This window comes from Corvus brachyrhynchos, unplaced genomic scaffold (genome assembly GCF_000691975.1).
Source record: "Corvus brachyrhynchos isolate BGI_N302 unplaced genomic scaffold, ASM69197v1 scaffold48, whole genome shotgun sequence".
NCBI lineage: Eukaryota > Metazoa > Chordata > Aves > Passeriformes > Corvidae > Corvus > Corvus brachyrhynchos.
The window spans coordinates 3,525,477-3,547,025 of NW_008240027.1; the positions used below are offsets into that span (position 1 = coordinate 3,525,477).

At 39.8% G+C, this 21,549-nt stretch overlaps 1 protein-coding gene across 1 annotated transcript; it reads left to right on the top strand.

The window, feature by feature from the left end:
* Positions 1-1,765: 1,765 nt before the first annotated feature.
* Positions 1,766-12,622, top strand: LOC103621909 (riboflavin-binding protein). The gene is made up of 6 exons (XM_008640772.2): positions 1,766-1,869; positions 2,723-2,880; positions 3,603-3,702; positions 4,807-4,935; positions 9,224-9,335; positions 12,255-12,622. The coding sequence occupies exons 2-6, from the start codon at positions 2,742-2,744 to the stop codon at positions 12,498-12,500; spliced, it is 726 nt and encodes a 241-aa protein (XP_008638994.1). The 5' UTR covers positions 1,766-1,869; positions 2,723-2,741; the 3' UTR covers positions 12,501-12,622.
* The last annotated feature ends 8,927 nt before the right edge of the window (positions 12,623-21,549 follow it).

Sequence of the window (21,549 nt, forward strand, 5' to 3'; positions counted from 1 at the left end):
CTTTAACAAATTTCCCAGTATAAGACATCAGACAAAACAATTGGCAGAGAATACTTTTAGAAAAGAAGAATCAAGATTCACTTCTCAGGAGATGAAAATGTATAGCCAAGATCACTAAAGGCTCCTTAGCCCGAGCCTGCTTACATGTGCTGCTAACCAAAGCCAAGTCTGGGAAATCATAAACATATGACAATTTTCCTTCCCGCTGCTAGAAACTCTGCCTAATCTCCCAGCAAGTGGTCCCATTTGGCTCCTACTCAAAGCCTGAAAGCGATCCCAGTTTCCTATAGCTTAATATAATTTGTATGCCAATTCAGTGAGCAGAGGCATTACAAGAACCTCCTGGCATGCTGACACCTCACCAGTGTCCATGTATTTCACACAAACCGAGCAGTCAGGAGCAGAGCATGGAATATTTCTGTGCTTTTCACCAGGCTGGCCAGCCCGTCCACTCCTCACAGTGTTGAAAGTGAATGTTCATGTTATACGTTGGTCTTTATTTTGTATAATACACAGATCCTAGTGTCGAGCAGCACACACCAATCCTTTACTTTGCAAAGCAGCAAGGAGCTCCATGAATTTCAGCCAACACTAGATCAAGCCACATGAAGTGAAAGCACAGGTAATAATCCATTAGATTTACTTCATTTTCTCCTATAGTTACTTTATGCCTTTTTAAACTTGCCTTAATTAAATTCATTCTCTAAACTTGTCTTAATTAAATTCATTCTGGAACATAAAAATTGCTCCATTTCCACTGATCTGGAAAAGGCTCTTTTTAGGCCAGCAAGACTTTCACCTTGAGGCATTTACTAGAGCTAGAATAAAAATCAATGCTTATAGCTTATAGAGATTGTTTTATTATCGTGCTCGTGCCTTTGCTCACTGAGAATTGTATCATACTTCTACTGTGCCAATGTTTGTATTTTTAAGAAAAAAGGTCAGTAGATAATGGCCTCAGAGTATTATCTGACAAATCAGTGTTCTATTTAAAACACAAAAACAACAGATGCTGCCTTCCTTATGTATCTAAATAATTGCAAGGTACTGAGGGGTGCTGCTCTTTACAGTACAACAAGACAATCTGTGAAAATGATTTGTCATCTTGGCAACTATTTGTCATCACCATGTCTACCTTAACCAATGGTTTATGTTTAGATGCAAATACTCTTTGCAGAAAGCAGCTCTCCCAATGAAATCCCATCAGGATCCACTATCAGTGGTACAATCAACCATTTCTTGTAGCGCTTGTGAGACTGGTTGTAAGGTACATATGAGGCAGGTAGAGCAACCAGGATGAACAGCAGCAGGTTTTGAAGGGATATTGTGAAGAGAGAACAAAAAACTGGGAATCAGGAGACATGGACTATCTTCCAGGGAATGCAGTAAAATTACTGTGTAACAAGGCAAGCCATTAGTCAGAATTAAGGCAGTCAGGCTGAAATAAAAAGCATTTAATGTCTTGAATTCACTGAAGCCCAACTTGGTGCTAAGAGCTCCATGAAACTGTTGTAGAAATTAATTTAATAATTAATAATACAAGGAATCATTGAAAAATCAGGCAGGAGGGGTTAATGGCATTTGAAATATAGGAGAGCTATTTTTTTTCTAATTCTAACCCATGTTTGTACTTTCCTCTTTATCATGTCGACGTTTGCAAGCAATAAAAGGGCATTATGTGCTGGTCATTGCATCTGCTTTTGAGATAAATCTGTGTTAGCATTCCAAAGGGTCAAGGAACTCTTCCAGGGCAAACAAATTCTGGAGCACTGGTGCCAGATGGTGTGTATATAAAGTGGAAAATGGGAAAAGCAATTTACTGTGTTCCTGTTCCAGGGAGAAGTATCACCCAGAAGGAAAGCAAAAGAGGTGAGAAATTACAGAGAAATTGAAGAGAGAGTTTTCTTCTTCTGTATAAGTTGTTCTTTATATCTGAAAAGTCTGGGTGCATAGAACTGCAGTGCTTATTCAGGCAAAATTATTCCAAAAAGTTAACAGGAATACTTAACTAAAGAATGAAGGGTTAAATTAATAACATGTATAAAGAATAATGCATTGATTTATGTAACAAGTTATAGATGTGTCTTTATAGCTGACTAATATATAGCCTGTGTTTAGAGAAATTTTAGTCATAAAGATAAAACATTTTTATCTTGCATTTTTGACCGAACTCTACAAAAGAAGCAGAAAATAACAGATCAGATTCTTAAATATAAATCAGCATAGCTTCAAAAGGCAAGTATTCAATGTAATTTATCCAGCTCAGGTGATGAACACTACTATCTCACTTGCAGCTGTATTTAATTGCAATTTCCAAGTGTGCAAAAAAACTCTTCAGGTTTTAGAACTAATCAATATTTTCTTCAAATCTAGGGAAACATACAAATGTCTCTTGGAAGGATTAAAAAATAATTCAGCTTAGTGTAAGAAATTTAAAATAATTTTCTTAAATACTGAAAATGATAACACGTTTTCACACATAGCCTGAATTATTGATGACTTTTATCACTTGTCACCAAACTTCAGACATATGAAACAGAAGGGTAAGTGTTCAGTTATAAGTAAAGAGGAAGGGACAATGTGTCTTAATATTTCTGTATGCATCTTTGCTGAGCATATTTTATTTGATTATATATGTAGTATTTTAAATGCAGTCCTTCCTTTTAATGTTATGGGTTCTCCTAGAAACAAAGGATGTAAACAAAGACTTCTCTTAATACAGGAAAAAGAGCTGAAGAACAATGCTGAGGTTTGCTATCACCCTCCTTGCTGTCATAACATCATCCACCTGCAAACAATATGGATGTCTGGAAGGGGACACCCAAAAACCGAAGCCAAGTCCTGAGCCAAATATGCAAGAGTGCACTCTGTACTCTAAATGTAAGAGTGGTTTAATTTTTTCCAAATATGATCAAGAAGTACAGCATTGTACACAGTAACTGTTTTGGCACTTCCCCTAATTTCTCAAAAATATATAAGATGCAGTATACATTGTATTTGAACAGCCTCCTTCATTGACATTTTACTGCATGCAAACCAAGAGTAAGATACTGGGTCTTAACAAAGTCATTTGTGAAAGTCTCATTGACTTAATTTATTTTCTTTTCAAAATTCTGATGCAGTTTGTCTTTCTTGTAGCTCCATCTGCTTAAAAATATTCACAGCAAAGATTACTTTGGTTTATTGTAATTAAGTATAAAACATTAATTGTAGCAGACACCAAATGGGAAAAGTTGAAATCAAAATTCTATTGTAAGCAAAGTACAGCACTTATTAAAATTCTTCAACTCTTTTTTTTTTATGTTTGGTAGTTTTCAAAGTCAGTATCCCTCAGGATGTGGCATCTGGCAGAACATTGGTAAAATTCTTGGGACTCTCTGGGCACAACTTGACAAAGCACTGTTTTTGCCAGTCCACCTCTTCCAGCATTTACACTGCTACTTTCACACCCAAAATTGTTAGAGCTTGAGTACACCTTCGAGTTTGTACTAAGAGACTTTATCATATTATGGTCCAAACCAGATTCATCTTACATTTCTGTCTTCCAAATACAGTGTTAAAAAGGAACACTTACTGCAAGATCTTTGTTTCATTCCTAACAGCTTCCTGTTGCTATGCGGACTTCACAGAGCAATTGGCTCATTCCCCGGTAATTAAAGTAAGCAACAGCTTCTGGAACAGATGTGGGCAGCTCAGTAAATCGTAAGTCAGCTTTGATGTTTTCTGTGTCCTGGTTCCAAAGATCTGGGCTGGAGCAGCCACCAGCTGCTGATGGACATTAGGTTACCTGAGAGATAATGTCACCCAGCCTAGTTCCCATCACCTTTTCTCTATATCTGACCAACCTCTGACTCTCCTTCTCCTCTCACACAAACCCACAAATCCCTAAGTCTATACTATTTATGACATTTTGTCAAGACACAGCTATGTTTTTTCAAGTTTGCTTTCTGTATAGAACCAGATCTAGCAATGCAAACCAGTTGAAAACCCAGCAGGTGACAACCACCCTGCACCTCTGTAGTTCTCCAATCATCACCCACCAGTGAGTGTGATCTGTAGTGAATAGAGACCAGCTTCTTCCTTTGTTTAGAAAGCACATCAACTAGATAATTAAATCTCACCAAAAAAAAAAAAAAACAAACCCAGGAGTCCAGAAATGAAACGTCTGAAAATTTAGAATAAAAATTCTTATAATCCTGTGGGTTTTGTAACCATGAAGAATGTCTCCTTAATTAAGATTTTTAGTACCCCCTTAGATGTTAAAGCTGTGAAACATGGCAAGTTATAGAAATAAAGGGATGAAAGTACAAAACAATTAAGCAAAAGCAGATGTGAAAAAGTAACAGCTCTTGCCTGCCACTCCCAGGAGAGCAGCACAGTATGCAATTTTAAGTAACTTCAGCTGGGCTGTGGGAAAAATCTAAAGATTAGTGAAACCATGAGGCTACAGCACGGACAAAGTTTTATACTATCGTTTTAAACTACATTTTATTATTGCCTGGAATCGTTGTTGCCAGGAAAACTCAAGGCCTCAAAAGTTCACGGAAAGCTTACACAAATAGGGCTGAAATATGCATGGAAACATTTGTGCTGTAGCTGGCTGTGGTAATTGCACGGTCAGAGTCCGTACACAATGCCAGAGGAATGAGTTTCAAACTTAGGCATTAACAGGGCCAAAGGATGCTTTTCTGTGTTTTTCTCCTAATCTGTAGTATTGCATCCACATCAAAGCAGGCCTAGAAAACTGAGGCTGTAGCCTTGATGCTCAGAAACAGGCTTATTTGTGGCTTTTCTCATCCACCACAGCTGTGAAGATTTCACAAAGAAAATCGAGTGCTTTTACCGGTGTTCTCCACATGCTGCTCGCTGGATCCATCCCAACGACACTGCTGCTATTCAGGGTGTTCCATTGTGTCAAAGCTTTTGTGATGACTGGTAGGTTCAGCTTTTTAATAAAAGTATTTTTATTTAATTTTAATATGCCCATGATTCAATGGTGTTTCACCCCCTTTTCTCTTGTTCTGCTTCTGAATTTCTCGTTTGCCATTTGTACTTTTCCTTCTGCTAAGCTACTGCCCCCAAAATAATAACAACACAGGCTGTGAATGCAGGATGGAGACACTAACATGAGTTTAGTGACTTGGGGACAGCACTGCCCTGCTCTGGGTGAGGATGCAGTGCAGTGGCGTTGTGACAGAGGAGCTCCTGCCACACTGACAGGCACTGGCAGCAGCAAGGGCCTGCCCACCCTTTGAAAAGGCCATGTCTGTGAGGTAGCATTTCTGCAACTAGCATTTTCAATTTGCATAATTGATAATGATATGATACATTTGTTTTGTATGCATAAAATGCACTACAAAATCAGGAAAGATGTCACTTCATGTGGGATTTCAACTAATTAATGTAATAAATTAGCTTCATTCCTTAATTTTTCACCCTTGACCTTCTCCCTTCTATCATTACACTCTCTAAAATCTCTTCTAAAAGCCTGAATATCAGAGACAACTTCAGCCAAGTAATGCTAAAATTATTAATAGCAATGAGCAGCATAATAGCATTTAACTTTGTTTCCCAAAACACAGCATCAGAGAATTACATTATTTTTTGAGTGCGAGGCATGTGGTGGGACAACCCAGCACCCATCTCTCCTTAGTCTTGGGGCAGGAGCATTGTATCCATGTAGGGTACTCAGATTTTTCCACCGCAATTTATCCAGCATATACCTCTCCCTCCCTCTCTCTCTCCTTCCCTCCCTTTTCTGAGATGTTGGATCTTAAATAATATCACTGTGGGACACATAAACTCAGTCACCACCTTATGAATGTTGTGCCCAGTCACTGGAGTAACTTGTCTGGATGTGTGTGTGAAGCATAGCACAAACACCACAGGCTCTGTTCACACTATAGGATTAAATGTGCTAGCTTTCCATGAAAGTAATGGACTGTGAATGTCTGGATCCCTTAGGCTGCTATGAAAATCATGGAAAACCATTATGATACTAATAAAAATGTTATAAAAGAGCTTTTTTTTGAAAGTACAGAAAACATAGAACACAGGGCATGGTAGGGTTCTCTTGGGCTGCTCTCTGCCATGCTTCCCTAGTGCTCATACAACTTGAATATTATTGACATGTGGATCCATTTCCATTCCCTCCAAGGGCAAAGTCATGTATGCAGTGCAGAATTTTGGTAGGATTTGTCTTTAAATATGTCTCCATTGCTTTGTGCCAGAGAAGGAAACAAGAAGCATAGCTTGGATTTGTAATGGAAGAGAGTGAGAAGGGCTGATGTATTTCTTAGCTTTCCTAGAGCTTTCTCTAGCAACAAATTTTATTTCTGTGTCAGGAAACTTCATGTGCCTCAGGAACGGATTTGTCATGTGCAGTCTTCCTTGCTAAGTTTTTTGTAATCTTCTGAACTGAATCCAGATTACTGACCTCCTTGAAGATAAAGACTGAGACCTTGAATTTCCCTCAGTGCTCTGAATCTTAAAGCTCAGAACCAAATTTTGCATTTGGATATTAAAGCACTGGAGTTGCCAGCGAGCTTTAGAAAAGATCTAATGAGGAAAATGATAAAATACCAGTATCTAAAACAAATGCATCCCAAAACAGGTAGCATGAAAATCTTTACCAAACTGTTACATCGAGTGAAAGTGCAAAAATGAAAGAAAATGTGTGCTGTAAGTTTAGTTTGCATCTATGGACTGGTTTAAGCCAGCTTTAGTGTATATGAGATTTATACCAAAGTGTAGATCATGGGTCAATATTACATTGCAAAATCCTCAGTGTTCCCTGGGCATTGCCAGAACCTTCAGGTAAACAGCACTTTCAACTTTAGTTGTTGGAAAGTATCATGAGGTGATTGAGAGCTGCTGCACAGGAAAAACTGACCCTTTTCCAGTATAGAGTGTCCTGGCAGAGAGAGGATCTGCTCTAAACAAGTCCTGAGCAATGATCTATTGCCCCTTTTGGCGTCACAGATGCCTGACCTGAATCAAAAATGTACTGAAGGCCCATTACCCTGCACGCTGGTCTGTGTGCCTGCCTAATGCCAGTGTCAAACCCTTTCCCTTATCCTGCTTAAGGCCTGAAGCTAGAAAAGAGCCTGGACAGAATTCCCACCCTTTCTGGTGATTTAAAGTAACATTTTGTCATGCTCTATTCACTGGAGTCCCTTTAGCATGCTGTAGCACTGCTGGTGATGTGACCTACTTTCTCTACATACTGGGAGTGTGCCTGCTGCATACTGTATGTCTTTGTGGCCAGAAATGTGCAGAGTATTCTGAATGAGCAGTGACTTAATTTAAAAGAAATTCATCTGACTAGCTTCGGGCCTTCCTTTTCTTCCTATTGTTTTAGGATTCCTTGCTCTCAGTAGTCGTTAAACTGTTGCTTTTGAAAGAGCCCAATGTACAAGTCATTTTCTCATTCACCTAGGAAAGGGCCCTATAAAAGAGAAAGAGCTAATTATAAGAAATACAGGGGAAAAGGCTTTAAAATAAAAATAATCCTGCTCATTTTACATAGGGAACTAATATGTTCGGGGAGGATCTTTTAAGTATTTATGTTTCTCACAGGTTTTAGTTAATGTGTGAAGAAACAACTTCCATGTTTCTGGACGGCAGAAATTAGACTTTTCACAAATCATGACTTTTCATAAACTTGACTTCTTAATTACTTCCATTGGGATATAGAAAAACTCCTAACAACAGAGTTATGCCTTGCCACCTGCTTATAGAACAAACCACAGTCAGGTAATAATTGTGATTAGGAAACATTTCATCTGACAAGTTAATAAATAATGGTGAATAAAAATATAAAGACTTTAATAAATATATTTTATTCAGATTTCTGAGGAAACCAAATGCATACCATGAATATTAATTTATCAGATTTTAGCCTCTATTTCCAGCAGAGCCCCTACATCTGACAGTAGATTCAGGGATGAACCCATTGAGAGTAAATGTCTCCTGACCCTGAGCTCTTTAGTTCAGGCCCTGGTTACTTTCCATTTGTTATTGCTCTTTCTCCCTCCAAAAAGCCCAGAAAAGCAATGTAAAGGTTCTGCAGATATGCCTCTTCTGACCTTTCTGCATTTGCAAATCTACTTCAATGTCCAGTTCTCGTAGTTCTGTGACAACGTGATGATCCACATATTTCATTTAAAAATGTAAGGCTGCAGCCCTCTGATATCAAAATAGCTTTGAAACATGACCCTGAAGATTCAAAATGACAAACAGAAAACCTATCCAAAGCCACTAATTACAAATACCATGCTAAATGTTAACTTTCTGGAAGCTGTGCCTCATTGTTTTGGCACTTTCGGTTACTGGTATGAATAATTCTCCAGAAGACAATGAGACCAAATTTAAGTAGATGTTAACTGATTTGCAGGAAGTGGACCTTAAGAAAGGTAAGAGCCAAAAAGTACAACATAAAAGAGAAGTGCAAGGGAGGAAATTATGTAGGATAATGGTAAGTCATGAGATCTCTCATCACATGGATCAGCCAGAACTCTACTCATTCCAGGCCATTTATAGGTTTTTTTCTACATTACCACTTACAAGTTAAAAATAACTTAAAATTTAAGATTTTAGATTTATATCCTACAGGACTCTTATCTTTCCTTTTCCTTTTAACTTCCTTGAAAATGTCATTCTGAGGCTGACAGCCTATTCGTTTATATGATTTTGTTGTTTGTGGAATTTCCTTATTTTGGTGTACATTCCTCATAGCACCTCCCCTGCCTGGGAAACATCATTCTACTTCTCCCGTATTAATTAATAAATACAAACTTGCCCCACATCTCCTTCAAGTGACAGTTCACCCTTAGCATACCTATGCTCTGTTATGATACTGAACAGCAGCATTCATGAAACTCCCTCCCTCCCTCCCAGGATTTCCTCCACTCAGTAACATCAAATAACCAAGCAGAAAACACCCACAAAACGAGCCCTTTGCTAAGTCTGTGAGTATAAAAAGTAGAGAGTGAACTGTTTAGTTTTCATGGGAATTTAAGTCTTCCTGGCCAGCTTGGAGTTTATGAACATGTCAAGCTAAGATAATGTGCACTGTGCACATTTCTTGAAGATTTGTTGCTAAGCTGCATTGTAATCACACCATGTTACTAACAGAGCCCGTGGACACCTCTTTGAGTTGAATCTGAGTCCACTGACAAATGTGAGAGAAGTAACTGTATCTTCCACACTAATCTCCATGAAGGTATGAAGCCTGCAAAGATGATTCCATATGTGTTCGTAACTGGCTGACAGACTGGGAATGGGATGAAAGTGGAAAAAACCACTGTAAGGATAAATGTACTCCATACAGTGAGGTAAGAAAACCTGATCAACTGAAGAAGAAAATATGGCATTAGGAGTTCTTTTTTTTTTCCTGAATATATGGGAGTAAAATGCCGTCAGTGAATTATTTTTACTTCAGCAGTTTCAAGCCATTCCTACATCAGACTTTTTAAGTACGCAAATTTTCAAACATTCATTTTTATGTACAGCACTTACTCTAGGTAGACATACATTTAGTTAATCACTATTCATTCCACTTGTGAAACAAAAGTTCAAGAAACACTGATATTTTAACCACAGTGGGATTTAGAAAGTAAAAGATAAATGAACTTTGTTCATACAGAGACACTAAGATGCATTTCATAAGGTTCCTTACACAATATGGGGATCTACACACCTCTATTTTTTTAAAATTGGAATGTAAATTCCCAAACCACTGAGGAACTTTTAAGGTTTTCTTGCCTATTAGGTATCTTTGTCCTTTTCTCTCTTTTACCTTGTCCTTCTCCATCCCATCTTTCCGAGAATGTTTAATGGTTGGGATAACTAATTTTAGACACAAAAGTGTATAAAATGAGAACTGACAGGACTTACAGGAGCAAGGTTGCCTGGAACCTGATCTGCAGACCTTTCCAGAGTCAGGTTGGATTTTTCTAGTGACTCAAGTAAGTTTAGCATCAGAGTGATATAATACAGTTCAAAAGTGTACTTGAATATTTTTAACAGTTGAACTTCACGAGTCCATGAAAAACTGCCCAAATTGAAGAAGTAAATAAAATTTAAGTGAAGTGCTTAGGGACTGGTAGTAAGGCTTGCAGATTCATTATTTTGAATTCAATTCAAGTGCATGTACTTCCAGAAGTCAGTTCAGCAACTGATATAAGTGGCAGACACAGTCCAGTTAGTGCAGGATTGCTGTCTGCCTTGCAAAAGTGACACTAATCAGCAGACTCAGGAAGGTGGCCAAAAACAAATGGGCTGTGGAAACTTACAGCTTAGTTTCCCAGATGTGCTAAATCATCAGTAGTTCCAGATGAAGTGAAAAACAAAATTATAATCTCCGTAAATAATCTCCAGTCTCTGTTCAAACTGTCCTTGTTTCAGAGATAGGAATTTTTAACCTTGAGTTCCCTTGCACTTATTTCTTAAAGAAAATATACCATCTGCAGGGGAAAACATGCAGCAAGGTCTGAGGTCTTATCACTTGAAGCCAGGCACAGCTGTTCCTAAACCACACCCTAAGTTGCCCATGTTTTTCACCAAAAATAGGCTTGCATCGTAAGTAAGCATAAAGATGAAATTTCTGCAGAGAAATTAAAAAGCACACATTTCCCATATGAAAATTACATGATATAGAAACGCTATACTGCCCTGGTTTGGACTCATGAAAGAGTTCTCACACGTCAGAGCACTGTAGACAGATCCTTACTTTTTTCACACAGAGGAGCAATCAGCAGCTCTGCATGTAATATATGCAAGTGGTTCTAAGGCCCATTTGGGACAACTGCTGAATAAAGAACAAACATTGAATATTAAGGATGCACAACTGACCATGGCCAGTTTTAGCCTTGTCATTATTCTCCCAGCTGGGTGCTCCTCAAGCAATGTTAATGCACAGACTAGGAAATTTTCCAAGAAGCTGAAGAGTTAGAATCCTTTGCAGAAATTTAGGGACATATTGGGTAAATAGGCTATGTGCTCCATGTATTTGCTGCAGCATTCTGATTATGCTCTGATCTTTAAGCAGAATTAGGAGGAAGGTCAATATAAAATTACCAATTTAGCAAGTAGAAGAGCACAAACACATTACAGAACCTGTGGGACACAGGTATAGGGTGTAGCCATGTCTCTTGCATAAAGACCTAAACGAACCCATGTGACAGGCTTTAATACTTTCTGGAATGATTAGTTAAAAGCAGGTAGAAATTCAGGAACTGCACAGGAGCTGGAAGAAAATATCTAATGCTACTTAAAATCACAGGAATAGTGGGAAAGAAAGAGCTATAACTGCCTGCCCTGAGAACACAAGGAAAGAACTAGATAGAGGGAGATTTCCTTTTCTGACCCTGCTCCCAGTGCACTATGCAACCTCCATACTCCTTCTCCAGCACCTGCAGCATCCATATTTTAGCTAATATTCTTTAGACAAACTCAAGCTGGGCAGGCAAAAGGTTGTCACAATGTGAGCTCAGCAAACAAGCAGTATCTTTGTTGTGTGGTTGACAGGTCCTATGACACAGGATTTACAAAATGCTATAGTACCAAGAACAGAACAGATTCACTCGACAAGAGTACAAGAAGCTGCAATTTGCAGTTTCTTGAGCCAGAAAGGACATTATCCCACTGGTAAAAGCACTCTGGAAGCCTGACAAAAACTTACTGTCTTCAGGCAGCTGCTGAATTATGTCTCTTCTCTTTGCCTGTGAGGTCCTGCCCATCCATGAAGTACATTGCAGCAGGCACAATGAGATCCCTCGGAGCTGTGACTCCACTGGGCTGTCTCTGGCCTGTAAATAAAAAGATTCCCATATTCAAAGCACTGTCTGGCACTTTCAGCACTACTCAGATTTCGAGGCATGTCAGAATGTCCTGACATGCTACAAGTTGTAAAGGCTCTCACACACAGCTTTGACTGTCAGCCCCAGAGAGCTGCTGGGCTGTCAGCCCCAGGGTGGAAACAAAGGGCAGCTGTTGATCCCTGCACTTTGTGTAACCACTTGCTCTCAAAACAGGCAAATCACTTTTGCCAGTTGTGGGACTGGGTAACATTTTCAGACATCTCAGAAGAGATGAAGCATAGCACACAGGAAGACAGTAAAGGACTGCAGACAACGTTTTTATAACCTGGTACCAGTTTTAATAAAGTGATGAATGTTTATCAATTTTATACAAACTGATTTTAATTCAATTATTTTTAAATGTAATTGAGGCATTTCTTATTTGACACACAGATATATGCAAATGGGACTGACATGTGCCAGAGTATGTGGGGGGAGTCATTTAAGGTGAGCAAATCCTCCTGCCTCTGCTTGCAAATGAACAAGAAGGACTCGATTGCAATCAAGTATCTCCTCTCAAAGAGCTCAGAGGAAAGCTCCAGCAGCAGCAGCAGCAGCAGCAGCGAGGAGCATGCCTGCCAAAATAAACTCCTGAAGTTTGGGAAACTAAAGCGAGAGGAAGGTGAACAAACAAGATAAATGCTAGTGGATGTATGTCAGGACAAGAGAAGTCGTCGTGGAGGCTGGGCTCGGGGCATGATGCCAGCCTGCTTTATCCCTTGCTTTCTAGAACATAATAAATCAATGGCTGGTTGTATTAATCTTTCTCTGATGTTTTTGCATCTGCATCACAAAGCTCCAGACAGGTTAGCACAGGTGTGATCTTGTGACTTGAACTGAACAGCTACAAGCCTGAAGGAAACATCTAGGGGTTGACTTTCAAAGAGAAGAGGCACAGGCACCCCCTGCTGCCTTAAGGTGGACCAGTGAGAACTGGAGACCCCTGGAAGGTCATGCCTGCCAGTAATGCACCAAATCTTCAACCCAAGCCCTTCACTAGCACAGGCACATAGCACTCCTGTCATGAGTTCCTCTGTGACTGGCTCTGCTGAGATAAAGAAGAAATCTTCAGGCAGAAATAGGTCAGTCAGCCTGGCTACTGACCACTGAGAATGTATGTATTTTGTATCTTAAAAACAGGGCTTTTTTAGGTGTACCGCATAAATCCCTGGATCCAAATATTGTGCAACAGGGCTTTTACCTTAAGCAAGAGCAGTAGAAAAGTCTCCTACAATATCAGTTTAGAGCATAATTTTGAGTGCAATTATTCCCACTGAATTATTCCAAAAATAATGATCTCTGACAAACCAAAGTGTCAGGGACAGCCCCAGTCAGGTTCTCCCATCAGTAATTCTGCTTCCCAGCATCACTGCTACAGTCAAAACTAAAAACAAAATCTGCACCACTCCCAGAGGGATCTGTCAGGTAAAGGATGAATGAAATCCTGCCTGCAGTTATACATCCATACTTCCTCTGATATCATTGTAGAGTAGATAGGTCTGTGCCATTCTGTGCAGCCTTTCACAGTGCCATCACTACAGAAACCATGAGAAGGGTTGAATTTGGGGGTCACATTATCAAATTGTGAAAATCAGCATCATCTTGGTGCTTCCAAAGGATCTGGTTGCCTTACAGCATTTAAGGATCTGTTCCGCAGTTAAAACAATGACTTGGCACATCCTGTTATACTGGGAGAATCTTAAAAATCTAACACACTTTCTTCACTGAGCTGTTTATTTATTGGAATACTTTCACACAGCTGCAATAGTAATGCTAAACCCATTAGGTCATGCTCTGCTTCCAACCAGTTTCTCAGTATACTTAACAATGGACTAATTCCTACCAGCATTGAATTGGTTTTAGGGTGATACTTTGCCACATCTGTAGTTTGTGCTAACTCAATTTGTCAGTTCTACTGTTAGAAAAGAAAGAACAAGAATTTGGTCTTCTATAAAGCTCTGACAGCCCTTTTCTTCCCCTATTTCTCTAACTCTCTTCTTTCCTGTCCTTCCTTATTGCACCTGAATCAGATCAGAAATTTTCCTGCTTTTTATTTTGCTAGGCTCAAAAGTCAAGAATTTTTTATCCCCTTTCTGTATCATCATGGACAAATATTTTCTTCATACTTTTTGTTAAGTAGAGAACAATTGTTTCTGCCTGTGTCTCTGCTCTTTTTCTTCCCATTCCACTTTATTCTCTTTGCTCTGGCTAAATTACTCTTGAAACCACTCTCAACAAACAACTCCTCCATGCTTAGTTTCAGGATGACCCATAAGACTGGTTATTGCAAGCTTTTGAAGAGCATTGAGTCCTATAGCAAGATAAAGGATGAAGACCATTTCACTCCTATTCATAATTTTCCCACTGACTCATGATGTACCCTAAGCAAACCATTTAACTCTTCTGTGACCCAAATAATTTTGCTGAGCTACCATATTTCCTCTAGGTCATCTCTTTTCTAGGACAAAAATTCAAGAAATTCTCAGTTGTCCCTATGGGACAGTTTTCCACTCTACAGCTCCCTGGTCCCCGAGGTGTGAACAGTGATCTTAGCTCTCATGCTCATTGCTTTGCACTCACTTGTGTTACAAAAACTTCACATGAATATGCCAATCTTCTTAAGCCACTGTTTGCTCTGTCTAGTTGCGTTATATACACAGTAATGTACACCCTAAACAACCTTAGTGACACTCAGAAATGCTATCAGTGGGTATTTTAAATGTACAGAAAGACTAGGATAACTCAAGTAAAGCAAAGTAAAAAATAACACAAATGGCTGAAAAACAGATCACAGCAATACACTGTGAAGGTAACCAGGGAAAAGAAAGATCCAGGTTACTGGTGGCTGCAAGATATCCCCAGCTAATGCTGCTCTGATTGGGTAGGTGCCTCTATGCATTACAGCCCAAAAGCACATGTCCCACCTCTGCAGCCACACTGGCCCAGACCACTAAAATGCCTCAGTATTTAGTGACACTAGACCTGACTAGGATCTTTATTAAAATGTCACAATGGTAGTCAAATGCTTTGTGAAATGGGTTGGGAAACATGTTCCTATACCAATCTGAGGAAACAGATTTAAAGCCCTTATCAATAAATTAAACTGGACTTATCAACAAAACAATGTTGATAAAAATAAGAATTATTGCCAATTATTGACTTATTTATGACCTGGCTAAGAATCAGCTTTTGTACTGTGCTGCTTGGGTCTGGTGTCATGTTAACCAGCTATGATGGGTCATCCTGATTGCTCTGTTTATTTAATTTTCTTTCCTTAAACATTGGCAGAATACTGTGAGTCTCCTGAAATTTCACTGACATGCCAGGATTTCTTACAAATGAGATCTCTCATGAGCGTTCTGTTAGAGTTCTTTAGTATACATTACCTTAGCCTACTGCTTTAAAATTATAAATATTACTTATGATGATGATGAACCTCATCCTTAATTACTTGCAGACTGAAAAGGATTCCATCATACTTCGGTAATACAAATGCTTCATCCGGCATATATTTCAACACTAAGCATTATTAACAAAACTTGTCCACTGTTCCTTGTGCCATTGCAAGGCTTTCTTCCTCAGGCCACAATTTCCAGTAGTACCTTCAGAGTTCTCACTCTATTTTTATAGTTCATAATTCTCCACGGATATTGATTGCCATATAGTCTTCCTTTTTAAAACATAATAAACATCAGTAATTATGACATTTTCAACTTCTGTTGCATTTTTCATGTGCAGGTTTCACTCAAAACATTTTATAAATATTCATTAATCTTCAAAATACACCGGAGAGGAAAATAAGTAGTGAGAAGCAAACTGTGTCAGTCAAAAAGAGACTTATCTGATCACTGCAAGTATCACAGAACTAGGACTAGCACGGACAAGTTCATTGCAGAGTCTTTTTTCACATTGCACATGGAACTGCACTTTGTAAGATGATCCTTGGGAAAAAATTCTGTTAAATTATTATACAAAAGGTATTATGCAAAAATTATAGAATCACAGATTTGTTCAGGTTTGGAAAGACCTTTAAGATCATTGAGTCTGATGCTCCAGTCTTTTATGGAATAAAATAGTGCAAAAAACCTGAGCATCCAAAAACCAAAACAAATTATTAAACAATGCATTTCCATGGACCTTGAAGGATAATAAAATTACACAAATAATAATTGTTGCACTATATAAGACAAATAATATCAAACAGACTAATTTGCCTTGCTGAGAGACAAACAGCCTGAAGAGAAAGGGAAATCTGTAGATTAGATCAGTCTCTTTAAGATTTTGATAACATTTGATACAATATTCTGATAATCAATTGGAGACAACCAAAGTGCAAATGAAATCACTGTAATACTTGTTTAAAAATATATTAAAAGATTACGATGAGTATGTTCTTGTTAGACAGATCTTCTGTTAGTAATCCCAAAGGGTCTGCTCTGATCCAGCCAACACTTATGTTTCCCTAATCAATAAAGTAGAGATTTTGCAAGCACTTTGAAGGACAAGATTAGAATAAAAATGATCTTTCTATCCGAAGAACTAGATCAAGCCTCCAAAGGTGAAATTCTAAAAAGGGAGACGAAAAATGCTTTCACTGAGAAAAGGTAAATCATTGGAAACAATCATGCAGGGAAATACATGACAAAGCAACAGCAGAGCAGCCAAGGAGTTGGGATGCATAGTAGCAACCTATGCCATTTACAGCTGAAATGTTACACTGTGGAAGAAGTTTTAATCTTTTAAGGTTTCAGTGAATGCAGAGCCCTGGAAGTCCTGACTCACCAAGCCAGCAGATGCAGGAGTTACAGACATCCTACTAACAGTTACTCAGGGTTGGTGACGTATCTCACATTCCACTGAGGCGCTGCTTCTGGAATGACCCCACTGCATCACACAGCCTGTGGAATGTGGTGGGTATCAGGCAGAGTTTAACTCTATCCATTTTCCCAATGAAATCAGATCACAAGCTCTGTCAACACAAGTGCAGTCTGTTCTAGGAGAACAAACATGCTCCTGGTATATATCTAGTGACTATATAATTTTAAAGGAATGAAATTAGCTGAATTTATGCACCTTTTCTTTCCTTTTTTTTCTGTTCCAAAGGTTTGCATAACTTGGAGTTACTTAAAAAAATGCCGCATGCTCCAGACAGCTCATGTCTGTTGTGTGTTTGCTCTACTTTATTATCCAAGGAAACACTGAGATTTAGACAAGAAGAGTTAAATACAGAGTCCAAAAAGCATTAGGGTTTGGATTACAGTTTGAAACATTGCCAAACTTTACTAATGGCAAGACTGAATTCCCTCATGCCTGAAGACTGATAATTCTCAAGTACAGCCCATTTTTCCTTTTGGCAAAAAAAGACCTGCACCTTTGATACAGTCACCTTAGAGAACAGATCTAATTCAGTGTGAAGCTGCAGGTCAGCTCTGTACTACAGTGAAAAAAGACCCAAGCTATGAAATCAATCATCTGCTTCAAATAAGTGTGAGGACACAGTTAGGATCAGACCTCAACAATCTGGCAGCTTTCAACATCTCCAAGACAAAGTTGCAGCAATTCCCTACTACTGAGATTTATCTTCAGAGAGAAATGAGGCAGGAAAGTCTCTCTACTAAAAGCATATCTCTCCTGCCTCTGTTTTGATCACCAACTGCTATCCAAGTCCCAGTATTCTTTTGGCTTCCTTCCTTGGAAATGCAGTGAAGTCTCTGTGGAGCTCGCCTTGGTTCCCCTCTCAGACAGCTGTGACTAATTCAATGTTCAAGCTCTTGAGTTAATTCTCTCATTAGATCACTTTCCTTCTTCATGGAATGATTATTCCCACGGGAGAAATGAGAAAGACTAAAACAATATTATGCTAGTATCTGACACACTGCATCCAGGATGTTTATTTTATATCAAATAGCCTGGAATTGCTCCAGATCTATGGCTTAAACACAGGAATCTTCTAAGTGGTGGGGAACTGTAGCCGTGCATGTTGCACAACATTCCCTGTTTCACTGGAATTCCTCCAAACTTCCTGCTAGGTAAGTGTACCCAGAACACAAATCTCTCCACACAAGTAGGTCAGGTGACACAATCCTTTCATTGCTAGGGCATACTTTAAGACTGAAAAAGGGTTTTTTCCTTGTTTTATTATTTTTTATCACACACCAATCCCCTTTCCCCCCAATGCTATTGTGAAGGTGAAGCCTGGAGCACACAGTAGTGAAATATTGCCAGTGCTCCTGAAATCACAAGCCAGTACCTGTGCATTTCTCACTGGAAATGTCACATTCCCTCTGAAGGCTCCTGTGGCTCAGATGTGTTCCCCACTTTTGCTGCCTGACAAATGGCTCCCCAGGGCATGGCTGGTCACTGGAGGGCAGCACCTCCCTCAGCTGGATGCCAGCACAGCCTGTGCCACAGCACCTTTGGTGGGATGTGAATACTCAGGACCGAGTTTCTCAATCCCCACTTGATGAGCACTAAACCTGCCTGGACTGACAACCCTGATACCAGGCTGTTTCCTTAATGCCACCTTTACCTCAAGCCATATTACAGTGAAAATAGTAAAAATACTTGATTACAAATTTTGAAACAGACAAAAAAGTTCATGAAGGCTTCTAAAGATGAGAGAAGAGAAAGACAAGAGGAAGAGGAAGAGGACATTCACGATGGCACAGCCCTGAGCTTTACAATTTCCCAAGCCATTAACAGTTCAGCTGAGAAATGGACCATCACCACATCGCTGGTAGTGAGAAAACTTAAATGTTTTCACACAAGCCCTGTATTGTGGGGCTGCCTGTGCAGAAAGACTGTCTTTGGGGACCCCTCTTGTTCCCTGTGTTTGGGTCAGTTCCAGTTCAGATCTCTACCCTACACACACATACACACATATTCATCAAGATTCATTAACCCTCACAGGAATGAAGGTAATAGCTCTTGGGCCTGGCCCAAACCTGTTCTCTGGAAAATGTGTTATCTCCCTGTGAAGCTCAACCCACTGAGACAGGAAACATTCAGACCCTGAAGGGAAGCTTCTTTATCCACTGAAGCTTATGTACCACGTGAAAGCATAAGCTGACAACAGGTTTATGCAGGTATCTAATTAGAATACAGTGTCTGTAGCTCATTAGAGGCTTTTGACTGAGTAGACAAACACGATAAGCAGTTGTGATTATCATTGGGGTGATAAAGGGGTAAACCTATGCTGTCTTTGAGAAATACCTTACAAGTACCCAGGGAGCTCTTCTCTCCTCCAGGCTGAGTGTGAAGTCCAGCAGCCTGCCTTGTCTTACCCCTTCGAGGGGCTGCACAACAACACTCCACCAACTGTGCATCCACAGACAGCTGATCTGCATCATTGCTTTTGGGCATGCAGTGGCATCCAGAGTAAATGGGACATCTGGGAAAAACCTAGACCTTAACAGAAACAAGGTGTCTTGGAAGTGTAAGAGATGTAGCTTAGTGCATTACAGATGCTTCTACTCCTAAAGAACTCTTGGTACCTCTGCACTTTTGCAATTTTGGCTTCCCTGGGAGAAGTTTGAGTTCAAATCCTTGTGGAACTTAGGGAAGTGGAGCAAAAATGGTAGTATCCCATGAAGATTTTGTGACCTGCACACCAAAACACAAAGTAAGCTCCTTTCCATTTTGGAGAGGCTGTACAACACCTCTCCTCTCATAAATCCAGTGCATTACAATACAAGTAGCAACTACAGCAGGTAATTAGTAACAAAAATGACAACTGTCTGTACCATCGAAAGGTTATAGCAGATGTCTTAGCACAGAGGGCAAAGTGCAGAGATGCAGTCTGAGACATGAAGTGAAGATTTCATACACACTAAACTGGGGGAGGAATTAGACCTGGCACATTCTGGTTACCATGGAAAGTGGCTCCCTATCACAAAACATCCCATGGGATTTGATGTACCTGCAAATAGTCAAGGCCTGGGTTTCATGTCTGCTCTGCAATAGAGAATTTTAGCAGCCAAGTGTGATAAGGGGTTTTAAGTCAAAATGACCACCAAAACTGCAGGTGTGATGGACAGATGCTGACAAGAAGTAGTCAGGCAAAACTGCACATTCAGATCAATTATTTCTCTTTTTAGGTTTCGGGGTGGGTGTTTTGTTTTGTTTCGTTTTGTTTTGTTTTGTTTTTTAAGACTAAGAGTTCTCCATCTGTATCGAGTTCAGGGGGAAAAAAATACAAACAAATCATACTCTAAGAGAGGAGAGGTTCAGCTCCCGCACATGCAACACCTTTCAGCCTCCCGATTTTGTTCCAATACGTCACCTCTGCAGTCCCGGTTTTTTTAACGTTCCAACACATCTCCCTGCGGTAACAGCGGCACCTGCAGGATTCGGGAAAACAGCACAGACAGCTCCCTCAGCTCCGCAGAACATCATCCACGCATCAGGAAAGGTTTTCCTGAGAACCTTTCAGCCAGGGAAATCTGAGCAGCCAAGGGAACTCTATAGGACAGGGGGTTTTCAAGAAAAAGCATGAAGAGGTTTTTGTGAGAATCTTCTCACTGTTTTGGCAGGGTGGCAGCAGCACTTCTGTGCAGGTATGGGCAGCAGGACATGTCGAGGAGCACAGGGCATGGCTTTTTTTGTCGCCTGTCCTGTATGACAGTCAGCATTTAGCTGGCTTATTGGCAAATACATTTTTACAAGTCTATCATGTTAAAATTGAAGACATTTTTAATTCCTTCACTGGAGTGACTGTCATTCTTGGTGTTGGTTAATCAAGAGGCCTCCTCATTACACAGTGCAATTTCACACTGTCAAAGGTACTTGCAGCATGTTTTGGGAGATTCACAACAGTATATGGGAGCATTGGCTCCATCCTGTACAGCTCCTGCGTGGCCACAGAAGACACCCACTGAAGTGGTGCCCTTTGCTGGGGGCAGAACCATGAACACAGCACAGTACCGGCCTTTGGGGCAAAATTAGCTTGCTCTCAGCAACACTGTTTTGTGTCCGTAAATTTGGCCCTATGGTGTGAAGTCCCAGTGCTGGCCAAGAGTCTAACAGCTGACATCAGCCAGCTAGCGAGCCACTGGCATTTAGGAGAATTCTAAGCCTTTTACTCACAGGCCACTTCCGATGAATAAAATGTCAGCACAAGAGGGGTCTGGTTTCTTTTACTGATGCATCAAAGAAAGAAAAATCTCAACGCATTTCTTAGCCAAGCTTGAAATTTATAGAGTTATATCAGCATGCATGCAACTGTGTGTGCTTGCAGAAACCTTCTCTCTAGGTCTATGCTTTCTATGGGTATTTTTTTAAGACCATCTTGAAATGTAATTAGAATGTAATGCTGATGAACAGAGAAACCAACAGCCCCCAGAGGGTATCATGGTTCAGATTCTTTCCAGAAGTACATTTAAAAGTTATTACAATAAAATGCAGAATCATGAGAAAAGCCTGAGGGGCCATGACCATTGTAACTGTGAGCAGACATGTTTTTCTTTTCCAGTCTCACAGTAAATAGATATGGAAGCATTCCAAGTGGCTCTCTGATCGCTTTTTGCTCTGGCTGGATGTTGTGCTCCTGGAACAGTTGTGGAAAACTCTGGAGGGATGTTTTTCTCTCAGAATTAGTGCCAGCTCTGCTGTACCCGGTGACTGTGTGCATTTAACTCAGTATGTGTAGCTCATCCCCCATCAATGCTCAGGCATGCAGTGACTCAGGGAA

Coding starts and splice junctions, on each gene's coding strand:
- LOC103621909 (XM_008640772.2), top strand. CDS start 2,742: ATGCTGAGGTTTGCTATCACCCTCCTTGCTGTCATAACATCATCCACC. Junction 2,881..3,602: donor GTGCACTCTGTACTCTAAAT/GTAAGAGTGGTT, acceptor CATTCCTAACAG/CTTCCTGTTGCTATGCGGAC. Junction 4,936..9,223: donor CAAAGCTTTTGTGATGACTG/GTAGGTTCAGCT, acceptor ATCTCCATGAAG/GTATGAAGCCTGCAAAGATG.